At 40.3% G+C, this 16,135-nt stretch overlaps 1 protein-coding gene and 1 pseudogene across 1 annotated transcript in view; both read right to left on the bottom strand.

The window, feature by feature from the left end:
* Window positions 1-4,065: 4,065 nt before the first annotated feature.
* The window catches only part of LOC134358559 (deoxyuridine 5'-triphosphate nucleotidohydrolase-like), a 53,769-nt gene continuing 41,699 nt past the window's right edge, over window positions 4,066-16,135 (bottom strand). The window contains exons 5-7 of the mRNA XM_063070929.1: window positions 5,811-5,885; window positions 4,463-4,533; window positions 4,066-4,378 (exon numbers count right to left, since the gene is read on the bottom strand). Coding sequence (XP_062926999.1) covers window positions 4,322-4,378; window positions 4,463-4,533; window positions 5,811-5,885 — 203 coding nt within the window. The 3' untranslated portion in view covers window positions 4,066-4,321. The remainder of the gene's footprint in view (window positions 4,379-4,462; window positions 4,534-5,810; window positions 5,886-16,135) is intronic.
* On the bottom strand, window positions 15,201-15,592 carry LOC134358397 (elongation factor 1-beta-like; annotated as a pseudogene).

Raw genomic sequence — 16,135 nt, 5'->3', positions numbered from 1 at the left:
ACTATCCCATTGCCTCTTGTTTCTCTATGTACACCACTAACAAACCGTTTTGAAGGAACCTAACAAATGAACTCCCATACCCACCAAGTTTCAAGTGGCACAGGAGGCCGAAGATCAACACTCAATGATTTAGGAACAGCTCCTTCAGCTCTGCCATCAGATTTCTGAATTATCCATGAACCTGTTATTAGTTTTGTTTTGCACCATTTATCTATTTTGTTACATAGCAACGATTTACACTGTACTGCTGCCATAAAATAAATTTCATGCCATACATGTCAGTGGTTATAAAGCAGATTCTGATTCAGATTCAAAGTGTCAAAGTGACATTCCCTCATCTCAACTATAAATGGCCAATCCTTATTCTAATACCGTGGTCCCTGCTTCTAGTTTACTCATTCAGTAGGAATATTCTCAACATCATGCGCAGGTTTTAGTGAACCACATAATTTTTCTAAGCCTTGGGAATATAGGTCTAGCTCAATCTCTTCTCATACATAGACAGTCATACTTTATTGATCCCGGGGCAAATTGGTTTTCGTTACAGTTGCACCATAAATGCCAGGAATCAGAATCTTTGCTGCTCCATGGCAAGTATATGTCTAAGAAAGACCAAACTATAGTGAAAACTCCAGCTTCAATCTTTCCATGTCACAGCTTCCCTCTTGGATTCAGAACCTCTTATAAAAAAGACCAACAGGTCATTTGTCTTAATTGCCACCTGCATCTCCGTTTTAACTTTTAGTAATATGCAGAATACTGTTTTGATATAATCTAATATTCCACATTTATCATCTGCTATATCCTTGCTCACCTACTTAATTCACTTATATTCTCTTGAAAACACTGTATATCCTCCTCCCCATTTGCAATCCCAGCTGGTTTTAGCACCATCAGGGCCAAGTGTTAACGTAGCCTTTGAATAACTAATCAATTAGCCATGTAGAACCAACCGATCACAACTTGCCAAGTTGAAAAATACTTGCTTACCCATTTTTCATTAGCCCATTTCCTAAGATCAACCTTCTGAACATTTTAACACAGCAATGGTCTGATCTTCTAAGAAACTGAGTCAAACATGATTTCCCTATCATAGATTAATTCCTTGTCACTACGTCCAGAATTGAAGAATGCTAAACATTGTTTGCTGGACGTGGCCTTGAATTTAGGAGAGATCCTTCATGCAGCTGCTGAATCTCAGAACACGGAAGGTCAAATTATACCATGTGGTTAAGGCCATTCATGTAATATGCTCCTTGTCAATGGAAGTTTACTGAAATAGAAGTTAGTGTTATACTTTATTCACATTTAATCTGGCTTTCCATGACAGAAAGTTGCCATTAGGAATCACTTGGTCATTGCTCAGACTAATGTCACATTTTAATCATACTCTTTAAATAGAAACATACCAGAGCAGTAGCTGATCCACTACTGCAGCATACAGTGGACTTGCGTGTGGGAGATCTGTTAGCATACTTTCAGGAGTTGGACTGTTGAACAGGTGAAATTTGCAGTTGTTATTGTCAGTATTGCAGTTCCTGAAATGTGCCACAACAGGACTGGACAAGCTGATTCCTCTGTATCAATGATGCAATCAATTACTAATACTCTTTCTACCCTAAACTGGCAGTAGAGTCCAATAACGTGGCAGAATGAGGCTGCAGTTGAAGTCTTTCTGGAGACAGCACCTGCTGGCATAGTCAATGGGAAAGTAGTACTTACTTCAGCCCTGGATTCTTGATTTAAACATCTTAAGTAGCCAGATCCATTGATGAGGACAAAATTATGGATGACCAATGCAGAAGAAGTTAACTCATTGAATTGGAGCAATCAGAGCAAATGTAAATAAGCTTTGTAAAAAATCATCACAATAGCAAAGGAAAAACCATAGCACAGCACAATGCCCTCTATTCATGTACCTGCTTCCTGGAAACAGGTCACATTAGTAGCACCTCTTTCTGGATTACTCCTATTGGATTTTGTTTGGTGGAAAACAAATCTTTATTATCATATTGCAAAAAGGCATGTTTCCACATTGGTTCCAGCAGAAATTCTCCTCTCCAGGGCTTAAAGCAAAAAGACTTCAGCATTAACTATCACCAAATCGTACAGATATGCATACTATCTTAAAATAAACTTAAGAACACAAAGTTTAACTTCTTCAGAAAGTCTCTGGCGTACCTCCAGTTGAAAATATTTGGAAGTGGTCTGAATGTTGATTCCCCTCTCTTTCCACCAACACCCCCCCCCCCCAACTATTTTTAAACCAACTTGGGTATAGCTGGTCACTATTTGGATTTTGAATCAGATTTGCAGAAATATTATGTTAATATCACCCCAGATTGGGGCAGAGCAGAATTTAACCACAGTGCAAGCACTGTATAATCAATGAACTATTCTGTAATACTGATGGAATTTTACATCTAACATATAAAACACTCAAATCAATTCAAGTTTGAAAGTATCAGCAGAAAAGGAAAAGCTGCAAGATTGCACATGTGGCATGGTTGACAGAGAACTAAAACTTCAATTCACTGACAAGAGAATCACAGTGAATATTCGAGGAAGCCGAATGGGGCCCCAATGATTGAACTGAAGTTCTGTCCTCTTCAACATTTCTGCAGAGACTAAAAGCAGTGCTTCTTGCTTACCTATAAACTCTGAGCACTGCAGTTACTACTTCTATGCTCCACAAATCGTCCATGCAGCTTAAACCAGTGATCACTTCCCCTACTATGGCAAAATCAGAATCACTAACTGGTTAGTACTTGATGAGGAAGTCCAATCAACCATGCACAAGGATCATCTCCACACCCGCTCAAGGACCCCACTGCCACAGAAACCAGTATTCAGCCAATTCAGTTCATTCCACAAGAGATTAAGCTAGTCAATTTTAACATCATTATTACTTTAGGGATAAAGTCCTGAAATTCTAGGAGATAGCACTGCATTACATACACAAAAGTTGGAGGAACTCAACAGGTCAAGCAACAGCAATGGAGAGAAATGAACAGTCAATATTTCAGGCTGAGACCCTTCATTAGGACTGGAAAAAAGGCAGTTTCGGGCTTTTACCCTCCCAGAACACCAACTGTTCATTTCCTTCCATAGATGCTGCCTGAACCACTCAGTTCCTCCAGTACTTTATGTGTTGCTCTAGATTGCCAGCAACTGCAGACTCTTCTTGTAGCAGTTCAAGAGCAAGCCATATTTCAAAGCCAATTATACTTTGGACTGGATTCATAAAAGTTTAAGAATGAAGGGTGAAATGACCCATTTGAAGCTTAAAATTGTTAAATGGTCTGACTGGATAGATCAGAGAATATTTTCCCTGGCTGGGTAGTCTAGAACCAGCTCACTCATAGAATGGGAGGTAGCCTCTTTAGGAGGGAGATGAAGTGAAATTTCTTCATGAGGTGGGTGATGCAACTTTGAAGTTCTCAAATTTAAAGAACCTCGGAGACGCAGACATTAAATCTATCCAAGAAATTGACTGGTTTCTGGGTAAAGGAAATTAAAAGATATGGGAAGCATACAAGAGTATGGCAGGCTTGTAGATCAGCTAGGATTGTGATGAATGGTAAACTGAAAGGACCAATTAGCCTATAACTGCTCCTATTTGTTTTGCGTAAATGAACGTGGAAGTGGCAGTGAACGTTTTATTTCCAGAAACTACATGACTGCTTCCCTTCAAACTAACAAGTACAACTACATGCTTTACCACTTTTCTACCAAGAAAAATGGGCAGCACAGTAATGTAGTGGTTAACACAAGGCTTTACAGTACCATTAACATCTGGTTCAATTCCTGCCGCTGTCTAGAGTGTGCCTTCTCCCCTCGAGTTTCCTCCAGGTGTTCTGGTTCCCTCCTACAGTCCAAAGGTTGGTAGGTTAATTGGTCATTATAAATTGTCCCATGATTAGGCTAGGATTAAATCGGAGGAATGTTGGATAGCATAGCTTGAAGGGCTACAGAGGCCTTTTCTGTGCTGTATCTCAATAAATAAGAACATGAAAACATCTTCTTATACAGATTGGTGAAGACATGAGCTTTAACAAAATGCAGTCTATAAAAAAAGTTATTTTTATTACTAATGAAATGAATTGCACAATTGTTCTAGTAATAGTTCACATAGTCACCAGAGACAATTATCTCATAACCACAAAACATACAAGTCTGTTTGTGTTTTGCTTTGGAAACATTCTGACAAAATACAAAACAAATGCATCATAGATCACAACTTTTCATGAAGAATCCACAGATTGAAGCATCTTTGAAGAGAATTAGGCAATGCATGACATGTTTTGGCAGAATATCAAGTTCAGTTTGTACCAGAGGAACCAAAGCCACTTGCACCTCGTTCAGTCTCATCTAGGCTCTGAAGAAGACAATAGGGCAAGTGAAAGGAAAAGCTTCTTATCCAGAAAAAAAATTAATTAAAGAGAATTTAAAAATTACTCACCTTTAACTCCTCAAGTTCTGGATAGCAGATCCGTTCACATATCAACTGAGCAATTCGATCGCCTTTTTTAACTACAAAAATAAAAAGTTGTAATTCAATACTCTTTGGAATTATTTTAAATATTTAGCCACCCCCCCCCCCGTATACCTTTCATTTCATTGTTCATATCTGACTGAAGTTTACAATGTGTCCATCTGCAGCATACAAATGTTCAAAAATCTTTCAAGTTATTTGAATTCTTAAGAATATAAAGCTTTTTTTTTGACTGAACCCTAGAATTTTTGCCACAACTTTAAAGATAGCCACTTTAAAATGTTTAAGCAATCAAATGCTTATACAGCAGACCAGTCACAAAACATGCATACAAACATTTATTCCCCTTTGGGTTAAACTTTATGACTTAAATATTAGAAACAAACAATGGCATCACTGTATGAAGAAAATTCCACGCTTCATTATTTTCTGTTTCAGTGTGGTAACCAAGACACCAAACAAATAACAATTTCTGGTAATCAAAGCAATTGGATAAATCTGCACTATCACTTGGTAGGACATTGAACATGAATCTCCTGTTAAAATGTGGTGACTCATAAGAATCAGTTTCAGATGCCAACAGTTTCTTTGTAATACCAAGTGCCATTTGTCATGTATTAGCCTAGGTCTCTTCAAACTTGGCAAGAAACTTAAAGCCCAATTCTCTTCTCATCCCGTGCCTAAAACACAGACATTCTTACAGCTGTCAGCAGATCCCAATAGTGATGCCCCCTACCCCCCCAAAGAGAATGACTGTGGCCAATGCACAAAAAGTTCTACAGCTTAACCTCTGACAGCAACAGATTAACTTAGTTCAATTGGGCCCTCTTGCAAAGTCATATTTAAAATCAACAGGTGGAAATGATATTATCATTCAAAACAAACTGGAAGCACAGCCTTCCACGATAAACATAAGCTTAATGACATGACACATATCGACAAACTGAATTTTGGCCCAAAGTATTTTAATTACAACTGCAATAACTAAACTCAATCAAGCATTCAAAATACCCAAAATACAATGACACTGTGACATTATATATTTGCATTTCAAAATGCATTCTGTAAAATACTTTGTGACAAAATATGAGCATCAAATTAGCAATTTTAAGGATTTTCTCAAATTTGAAATTTTTCTATGCCAAAATTTAGTAGCTTCATGTTAGTTAAATCCTACTCAAACAGCAGTTCCTATTTAGTAGCCACAGAGCATGTGGTTATGATGCAAGATAAACAGAAAAAAAATCTTAGTGAATATGCTTTCATGTGGAAGCAACAGTAGTCAGTGAACATTTACTGTTGATCTAGCCCTTACCTTCAAAACTCTTTTTTCCAAGATTGAATAGAACTACACCAACATTTCCTCTGTAATCCTCATCAATAACCCCAGCTAAGAAAAAAAGAGACAATTGAGGATTTTAACACAAAAATTGTATAATATTAAAACAACAGGAATTCTGCAGATGCTGGAAATTCAAGCAACATACATCAAAGTTGCTGGTGAACGCAGCAGGCCAAGCAGCATCTATAGGAAGAGGTGCAGTCGACGTTTCAGGCCGAGACCCTTCGTCAGGACTAATTGAAGGAAGAGTGAGTAAGGGATTTGAAATTTGGAGGGGGAGGAGGAGATCCAAAATGATAGGAGAAGACAGGAGGGGGCGGGATAGAGCCGAGAGCTGGACAGGTGATAGGCAAAAGGGGATACGAGAGGATCATGGGACAGGAGGTCCGGGAAGAAAGACAAGGGGGGGGGGTGACCCAGAGGATGGGCAAGAGGTATATTCAGAGGGACAGAGGGAGAAAAAGGAGAGCGAGAGAAAGAATGTGTGCATAAAAATGAGTAACAGATGGGGTACGAGGGGTAATGGGGCCTTAGCGGAAGTTAGAGAAGTCGATGTTCATGCCATCAGGTTGGAGGCTACCCAGACGGTATATAAGGTGTTGTTCCTCCAACCTGAGTGTGGCTTCATCTTTACAGTAGAGGAGGCCGTGGATAGACATGTCAGAATGGGAATGGGATGTGGAATTAAAATGTGTGGCCACTGGGAGATCCTGCTTTCTCTGGTGGACAGAGCGTAGATGTTCAGCAAAGCGGTCTCCCAGTCTGTGTCGGGTCTCGCCAATATATAAAAGGCCACATCGGGAGCACCGGACGCAGTATATCACCCCAGTCGACTCACAGGTGAAGTGATGCCTCACCTGGAAGGACTGTTTGGGGCCCTGAATGGTGGTAAGGGAGGAAGTGTAAGGGCATGTGTAGCACTTGTTCCGCTTACACGGATAAGTGCCAGGAGGGAGATCAGTGGGGAGGGATGGGGGGGACGAATGGACAAGGGAGTTGTGTAGGGAGCGATCCCTGCGGAATTCAGAGAGGGGGGGGAGGGAAAGATGTGCTTAGTGGTGGGATACCGTTGGAGGCGGCGGAAATTACGGAGAATAATATGTTGGACCCGGAGGCTGGTGGGGTGGTAGGTGAGGACCAGGGAACCCTATTCCTAGTGGGGTGGTGGGAGGATGGAGTGAGAGCAGATGGGCACCCATATGGCTATGCCTGCCTTTTTGTTGGGTTTGTGGAACAATCTATGTTCCGTGCCTATTCTGGTATCTGTCCCCCACTTTTCCTTCGCTACATCGACGACTGCATTGGCGCTGCTTCCTGCACACATGCAGAACTCGTTGACTTTATTAACTTTGTCTCCAACTTTCACCCTGCCCTCAAGTTTACCTGGTCCATTTCCGACACCTCCCTCCCCTTTCTAGATCTTTCTGTCTCCGTCTCTGGAGACAGCTTATCCACTGATGTCTACTATAAGTCTACTGACTCTCACAGCTATCTGGACTATTCCTCTTCTCACCCTGTCTCTTGCAAAAACGCCATCCCCTTCTCGCAATTCCTCCGTCTCTGCCGCATCTGCTCTCAGGATGAGGCTTTTCATTCTAGGACGAGGGAGATGTCTTCCTTTTTTAAAGAAAGGGGCTTCCCTTCCTCCACTATCAACTCTGCTCTTAAACGCATCTCCCCCATTTCACGTACATCTGCTCTCACTCCATCCTCCCACCACCCCACTAGGAATAGGGTTCCCCTGGTCCTCACCTACCACCCCACCAGCCTCCGGGTCCAACATATTATTTTCCTTAACTTCCGCCACCTCCAACGGGATCCCACCACTAAGCACATCTTTCTCTCCCCCACTCTCTCTGCATTCCGCAGGGATCGCTCCCTACACAACTCTCTTGTCCATTCGTCCCCCCCATCCCTCCCCACTGATAACCCTCCTGGCACTTATCCGTGTAAGCGGAACAAGTGCTACACATGCCCTTACACTTCCTCCCATACCACCATTCAGGGCCCCAAACAGTCCTTCCAGGTGAGGCATCACTTCACCTGTGAGTCGACTGGGCTGATATACTGCGTCCAGTGCTCTCGATGTGGCCTTTTATATATTGGCGAGACCCGACACAGACTGGGAGACCGCTTTGCTGAACATCTACGCTCTGTCCGCCAGAGAAAGCAGGATCTCCCAGTGGCCACACATTTTAATTCCACATCCCATTCCCATTCTGACATGTCTATCCACGGCCTCCTCTACTGTAAAGATGAAGCCACACTCAGGTTGGAGGAACAACACCTTATATTCCGTCTGGGTAGCCTCCAACCTGATGGCATGAACATCGACTTCTCTAACTTCCGCTAAGGCCCCACCTCCCCCTTGTACTCCATCTGTTACTCATTTTTATGCACACATTCTTTCTCTCTCTTCTTTTTCTCCCTCTGTCCCTCTGAATATACCTCTTGCCCATCCTCTGGGTCACCCACCCCCCCCCTTGTCTTTCTTCCCGGACCTCCTGTCCCATGATCCTCTCGTATCCCCTTTTGCCTATCACCTGTCCAGCTCTTGGCTCTATCCCTCCCCCTCCTGTCTTCTCCTATCATTTTGCATCTCCCCCTCCCCCTCCAACTTTCAAATCCCTTACTCACTCTTCCTTCAGTTAGTCCTGACGAAGGGTCTCGGCCTGAAACGTCGACTGCACCTTTTCCTACAGATGCTGCCTGGCCTGCTGCGTTCACCAGCAACTTTGATGTATGTTAATTGTATAATATGAGCAGGCATGCATTTATTATTCATATCCAGGCCAAGCAATTCATTATAGCCAGTCTTTTGAAAACTTAAAAATTGGTTGATACTTTGGACAAACAAAGCTGATCAGGGATTTGTAAATTATTGTATTTGTACCTTTTGTAAGTAACCAAAGTGAGAGATAAGCCATTCTATAATGAATTTCAAATGGACTTCCAAATGGTATTTCATTGGGTTTAATTAAAAAGTGAGAAAATATGGAACTGGATGTACTTGTGGTACATACTGGGACATGACTAGCGTTCAGCATAACAAAAAATCAGTTTGGAGCTTGCTGACAATGCTAAGCTGGTAGCCAATACAGAGCACCTAAGTTTCAAAAAGACAATGGGCAGGCAAAGTCTCAGAATTGTGGATGAGTAGAGATTTATGGGCCCCAAGTATTAAAAACTCTTGAGGATTTTTAAGTCAAATTTAACAATAGCAGTAAATCCAAGAGAACCAGAATATAAAAGCAAGGATGTAATGCTGAGACTTTATAAGGCATTTGTCAGACTGCACGTTAGAGTACTGCAAGTAGATTTGGGTCCCTTATCCAAGAAAGGATATGCTGACTTTGGATGGGGTTCTGGATGAGTTCCACAAGAATGATTCTGGGAATGAAAGGTTTAATGTATGAAAATCTCTGATGGCACTGGTCCTGTATTTGCTAGAGTTTAGAAGAATGGGGTGGGAGGTATCTCATTAAAACATATCAAATATTGAAAGGCTTAGCTATAGGGAACATCCTCAGAATACAAGAACATCCCTTTAGAAAAGAGATGATGAGGAAACTCTTTAACCAGAGGGTGGTGAATCTGTGGTATTCATTGCCACTGAAGGCTGTGGAGACCATCATTGGGTACAATTTAAAATGGAAGTTAATAAGTTCTTGATTAGTAAGGGCAAAGGTTTGAGGAGTAGGTAAGAGAATGGTTTTGAGAGGGATAATAAATCCCTCATGTTGGAATGACAGAGCAGATTGCACAGGTTTAATGGTCTAATTCTGCTCCCATGTCTCATGGTCTTAAGGACTATATAGAACTGAATTGTTTAGCAGTGTAATTAAAGGTTTAGCATTAGGCATCCTTGAGCATTTTTTTTTAAATAAAGCTACGATACTTAACTGCCAGTAAAATCATGCCCCAGCTTAATTAACTGCCATGGGAAAACTTTGACAAATGTTAAATTTACTATTAAAATGTTTAAATAAACTTTAAAACAAACTGCTCAAAACCTCTCCTTAACAGACATTCCTCTCCATTGAGATTAATAATTCAATGCATTAGGGCTAGCTTAGGGTCAGTGCCCAAGTTTCCCAGCATACCCACTCAGAAACAAGTTAACATAGAAACATAGAAAATAGATGCAGGAGTAGGCCATTCGGCCCTTTGAGCCTGCACCGCCTTTCAGTATGATCATGGCTGATCATCCAACTCAGAACCCTGTACCAGCCTTCCCCCCATACCCCACTGATCCCTTTAGCCACAAGGGCCATATCTAACTCCCTCTTAAATATAGCCAATGAACTGGCCTCAACTGTTTCCTGTGGCAGAGAATTCCACAGATTCACCACTCTCTGTGTGAAGAAGTTTTTCCTAATCTCAGTCCTAAAAAGCTTCCCCTTTATCCTTAAACTGTGACCCCTCGTTCTGGACTTCCCCAACATCGGGAACAATCTTCCTGCATCTAGCCTGTCCAATCCCTTTAGGATTTTATATGTTTCAATAAGATCCCCCCTCAATCTTCTAAATTCCAATGAGTATAAGCCTAGTCGATCCAGTCTTTCATCATATGAAAGTCCTGCCATCCCAGGAATCAATCTGGTGAACCTTCTTTGTACTCCCTCTATGGCAAGGATGTCTTTCCTCAGATTAGGGGACCAAAACTGCACACAATACTCCAGGTGTGGTCTCACCAAGGCCTCGTACAACTGCAGTAGTACCTCCCTGCTCCTGTACTCGAATCCTCTTGCTATGAATGCCAGATACTCAAAGTTGATACTCAAACATAGATGAGGATGCATCAGTAAGTTTGGTCCTTCAGTGTTCATATAAGCAGCCCTTATAAATGAATTAGATTACTATTTAGGCCTCACCACAAAGTACTGCTCACCATTGTTCAAAGACCAACATGTTCTTAAAAATAGCAGTTATTATGAGGATACAACAATTGATACATAATCATAATACATTTGAAAAGTCTAATGAAAGTATTGATAAACTCGTGACAGCTTCTACAGCGGTCTGATGAAAAGTCACTTAGTGTTCCATCCACTAACCCCACACTGGATTCTTTTATAACCCCTAATGTGATCTGTTACTACTTCTAATCATAAATACTAAAGTGAAATACAAGAATTTTTCCTTTTAGATTTGCTATCATTCTCTTTTAATACTTCCCATCCCTTTTATTTGCATGGGAACACCACAACAACTGTTTAGATCATGTTATTTGCTACAAAATATTAATATCAGGGATAATTTTGCAACTTTCTCAGCAGAAATAGGCTCAAGTCCAAGAATTTGAAAACTACCAGATCAATGAACTATGTTCACCACTTTGCAGGGTTCAGTTGGTATATCAGAAGTTTCTCAGCATCTTTTATTATCAAATGTAACAATATAATCAGTATTGAGTGCAAGGAAACAGACAAACTATCAAAGTATCAGCAAGTATGCAACATTGGAAACGAATGACAAAAGCACACATTCAAAACTACAGATTAAATATAATAAAGAGTAGCAGTTAGACTAGTACCAAATGGTTTTATTCAAATGTGACACTAACAAAGAACCACTTAATACATGTGATGATATTATCCTGGACCCTGAACAGAAAATGCCAGATTCTCCCGTTACAAAGGTTTTTAAAATTATATGAATTTAGAACATAACAGAACAATACAGGCTCTTTGGCTCACAATCTTGGGCTGACCTTTTAACCTACTCCACCATCCCTCCTATAGAGCTCTCCATTTTTCTTTCAGCCACGTGCCTAAGTCTCTTAAATATCTTTAATGTATCTGCCTCTACCACCACCCCTGGCAGTGCTTGTAAAAAAAAACACCTACCTGACATCCTCCCAAATACTTTCCTGCAATCACCTTAAAATTATGTCCTCTTGTATTAGCCAATGCCACCTTGGGATTTGTTCCTATTTGTTTCTTGAAACACATATGTGACATGGAGACGTTGCAGTTGCATCGATGACTTACAACTCAAGACACAGCTATTGTCTTTATGAAGTTAACATTGACATTATTGGTTTCCTCCAGGTGTCATAGTTTCCCTGAACAGCCCAAAGACAGATTAATCTGTCAGATCAATTAGCTTTTTATAAATTACCCCTTAGTGTAAGCAAATAACAGAAGAACCCAATGGGAGTTAACAGGCATATGAGATGTAGTTGCAGGGAAATAGAGGAAGAGAGGGGTGGAAATGGATGAGATTGCTTTGCTGTCAGCCAACCTGGATTCAATTGACAAAATGGTGCCTTTGTGTTATAGTAAGTAACTTCACATTAATACTTGAAAGCTTCATGCTCTAAAAGCTAGGACTTGGAACTCTACATTTTCCCTTTGGAGTGAGCTATAGTTAAATAGTTCAATTTAGTGCAACTTTCAAATATACCCGTTACCTAATGAGAATACATTTCTTTAGCTGCTAGCCATTTTCACCTCATTATCTTCATTATTTCAAAAGCTAAACCTTAATGCCAAAATCATTAATGTAATTGGATTTGCTCATGCTTAATAATCGGCCATGTATGTGTGAAAATGTACCATTATTTTGTTGCACTCACGTAGAGTAAGTATTCACTGCTGGAAACACGGGGAAATACGAAAAAGATGGTGTTGCAGGGAAAGATACATTCATAGATGTTGTTAATGAGTTTTTTTTTGTTAAAAAGCACTAGGTTTACACATATTAAGCAGTTTATCAAAAATAAAGACAAGATTGACAAAAATTATTGGCCTCATCTCCGCCTGGGGAATTTGAGAACAAGACATATACAAAAAGTCAAATACCCGGGGGGGGGGGGGGGGGTGGAATGTTAAAGTCGGAAGGGTTTTGCAGTGTAGTTGTCTTGTTGTCCATTATATTGCCAAACACGTTAAACAACATTTCCTTCTTATTCACTTGCATTCAGTATGGAGCAAAAATATGAACAGCCTTTGTTTTGCAAAGAGCTCAAAACATTTTATAATTTTAAAATAAAACTATTATTAAACAGTAAAAATCAGATGAGCACAATGCATAAGTATCTGCATTATTAGAAAGCAAATCTGACTTGGGGCTAAAAATAAAAGCCACATTTTAAAAGCACACTAAGGAACAATCTGCAGAGGTTTTTGATCACTGGTATTAAAAATACTGTCAAAATCTTAAAGAAAATCTTACTATGAATGATCTAACCCTTCTCTTCCATATAGCCTTCACCAAGTCTCGCTTACAAACACACATTACTCTAAATTAATTGCAACAAAGTCCAGATGTTTTGCTCCACTTTTGAGGAAGTGGGTGCAAATCAGTTATTTTGCTAATACACAAAGCCAAGGTATCATATCCAGGCAGAACACTTAAATATTTAAACTTGTGTAAAGACTTCCATGCCATATCCAGGCAGAACACTTAAATATTTAAACTTATGTAAAGACTTCCATGCAGTTGGCTGCACTCGATTACCCTGGAGATTCACTAAGGGGTAAGATCAAACAAACTACATGATGAGAGTACATGCCTTTTTCAGCAATAAAGAACTAGCACAAAAGGAAACAAAGCATGAAAGTTCTAGTCTACACGATCCTCAAATGAAACAATTTAATTGCTCACACACAAGGAACAAAATGACAAACTGCTTACACATCCTTTATATTTCAGAACTCCCAGCCTAGCTCTCTACAGTGATCTATTGTGAAATGTTGAATTTTATTTGCTCAGCTCCATCCTAGATCTACAAGAGGAACCCACTGGCATTTCATCAGACAGTTCTCAAGAAACTTCAAAGTAATGCCAGTGATCAAAATTTGCTACAGATGGTTCAATAAACTCAGCACTTTGTGTTGGTTCCACTTGTGGAACTATTTCAGTAGAAGTTGTACTTCAGTGCAATATCAATGAAAACAAAGAAAACCACTGACCATGACATAGATATATATTAGAATATGTCCATAAATCTCAAACACATAGCTCACTGTAAGCAACAAGAACCCTGTTTTAATTTAAATAAAAATACTTATTTTATCATAAAATTATTTTGGCAATGTTACTTGTACAAGAGTTTACATGGCTGAAACTGGAATCATATTGGGTGGCAGGTGTCAAGACAGCACTAGTCTTTCATCTCACGTGTTGATGTGTCCCATGCTGAAGCCCTACAACTGCATGAAATTTCAGTTTGTAATTCTGGAGAAAGGTGGTAAGCCTGAAATGTTTACTGTTTTGCTCCCTACTGATATGAATTAATCTTTTTCTGTTTGAATTTACATTTTTAGTTTATTGAGTTTCCTATTTCACAACTTCCAGTCTCTTTTGTCAGCCAAGTCCTGACCACTGAGGTCACCATCACTGGATCTGAAGCACAGGCAGCCAGCACAGGAAGAGGAGTCTGTTGTAGGGACAGAATAACCGGAAAATTCCAACTAAGTTACTGTGTGTAGATATGGCAGAGAAAAAGACTGAAGAGGGAAAAGGTCCTGCAGATCTCCCTTCTAGATCTCCAACATGTTGTAGCTGGTGTTGTGTTGGAGATGATTAAGGGGATTCCTGTAATTCTTTGGTAGCTAACAGTCGGTTGAAGTGAAGTACACTGAGGTAGTACAAAAATGGAAAAAAAAATACAGAAAACGCTTACATTTACAAAGTGCAAATCAACAAAAGGGAAAAGGCCATGACAAGATAGAACGAGACATCAGAATTGCATCTTTGGGGTACAAAAGATCCATCTAATTCTCTCATAACAGCAGTATTGAGCTTGTCCATGAGCCTAGTGTTACATGTTCCCAAGCTATAGTCCTTCTGCCCAATGGGAAGGGGAAGAAAACCAGTGAGGCACCTTTGCTATTGTTGGCAGTAAAAAGTGTAAATAGAATTCCAATGCATTGAGCAAAAAACATCTGATCAATTACTTCTATAAATATCATATCTACAATGGGATATGCAGATGCAATGATTTGCAAATTCACATTTATACGGGAAGTTGCAAAAAAAAACAGGGGAAGCCACTCGAGACCAGACAAAAGGTATTTGCTCTATCACAAACTTCATCCCTCCCTTATTTTAAATCTCTTAAATATCACCCCTCAGTCAACCCATCCACTCAGGCAATTGCAGGCCTGGGTTTCCTACTCTCCATACCCCTCAGCAATTTTTTTAAAACAATGAGACCCCTTGATGTAGAATAAAAGCCCCACTTTCCGTCATAATCTATCCTGAGCCCAGCACACGGAAGCACCCATGAAGGCAGCATGCCAGCATCTGTATTTTCTCAAAAATTTAGAGTTTCTGGATGTGAAAATTCTTTTTTTGAAGTTTTTAACAAATTAGTTATCTTTTAATGAACAATCCTAAAGTGCTGACATTCGATCACATAGCCAATTGACAATACGTACTCTTGGACTTTTTAGCTTCATATCGAGCTAGACGTTCTTCCCTGATCCTCTGCACTTTCATCTTCATCATTAGATCCAAAGAAACCAATATCATCATCATCTGCCTCTGCTTTTGTTGAGGTTGTGTCTGCTACATTTTGTGGACCATATTTGCTAAGGGGCTGCAAAGGCTGGACTTCGTGCTTTCATAGGACCGAATGTGATTGTACCACCGATGTGCATGATAGAATGAAGGTGCAGGTGGCCCACCAAGAGCTTCATACACAGCGATGTCTGCTTGTGATGGAACATACCCCTCAATGTAGCTGCAAAGTAATCGTTAAGTATCTGCAGGCCAGATGCAGCCTTCAGGTCACCAAACCCCATGGCTGACACTAGGCCCCATCCACGCCAACACGATGCGCAGTGGCAACTGCAAGAGCTCTGACACACTTCTATAGACAGAGTGGAAAGCATTCTGACTGGTTGCATCACAGCATGGTATGGAAACTCCAAATCACAGGAACCCAAGAGACTGGTGTGGGAGTTAACCAGTTCCATCACAAGTACAGCTCTCCCCATCAAGGTACTTTCAAAAGGTAATGTACCAGGAAGGTGACATCCATGATTAAGGACCCCCACCATCTAGGTCATGCCTTCTTATTGCCATCATAAGGCAGGAGGTGCAATGAAGACCCACATTTCAAGGTTCAACAGCATCCACCCCGCTGCCATACATTTTCCTCAAAATGCACTAAGGTCATTATGTTTATTTTGTCATTCAAACTACATATAATTCAAGTTTGTATTCACTGGTGCTTGGCCTTGTCTTGTAAGGTACTATACTGCAAACAAAACATTTTTTACAGAATTGTCACCATGGATACGATGCCTATGTCAATAAAGTGGAAGTTGCTGAACTTGAATTTA

This window comes from Mobula hypostoma, chromosome 18 (assembly GCF_963921235.1).
Source record: "Mobula hypostoma chromosome 18, sMobHyp1.1, whole genome shotgun sequence".
In the NCBI taxonomy this organism is placed as follows: Eukaryota; Metazoa; Chordata; class Chondrichthyes; order Myliobatiformes; family Myliobatidae; genus Mobula; species Mobula hypostoma.
This window is presented reverse-complemented; position numbering and strand designations above follow the sequence as displayed.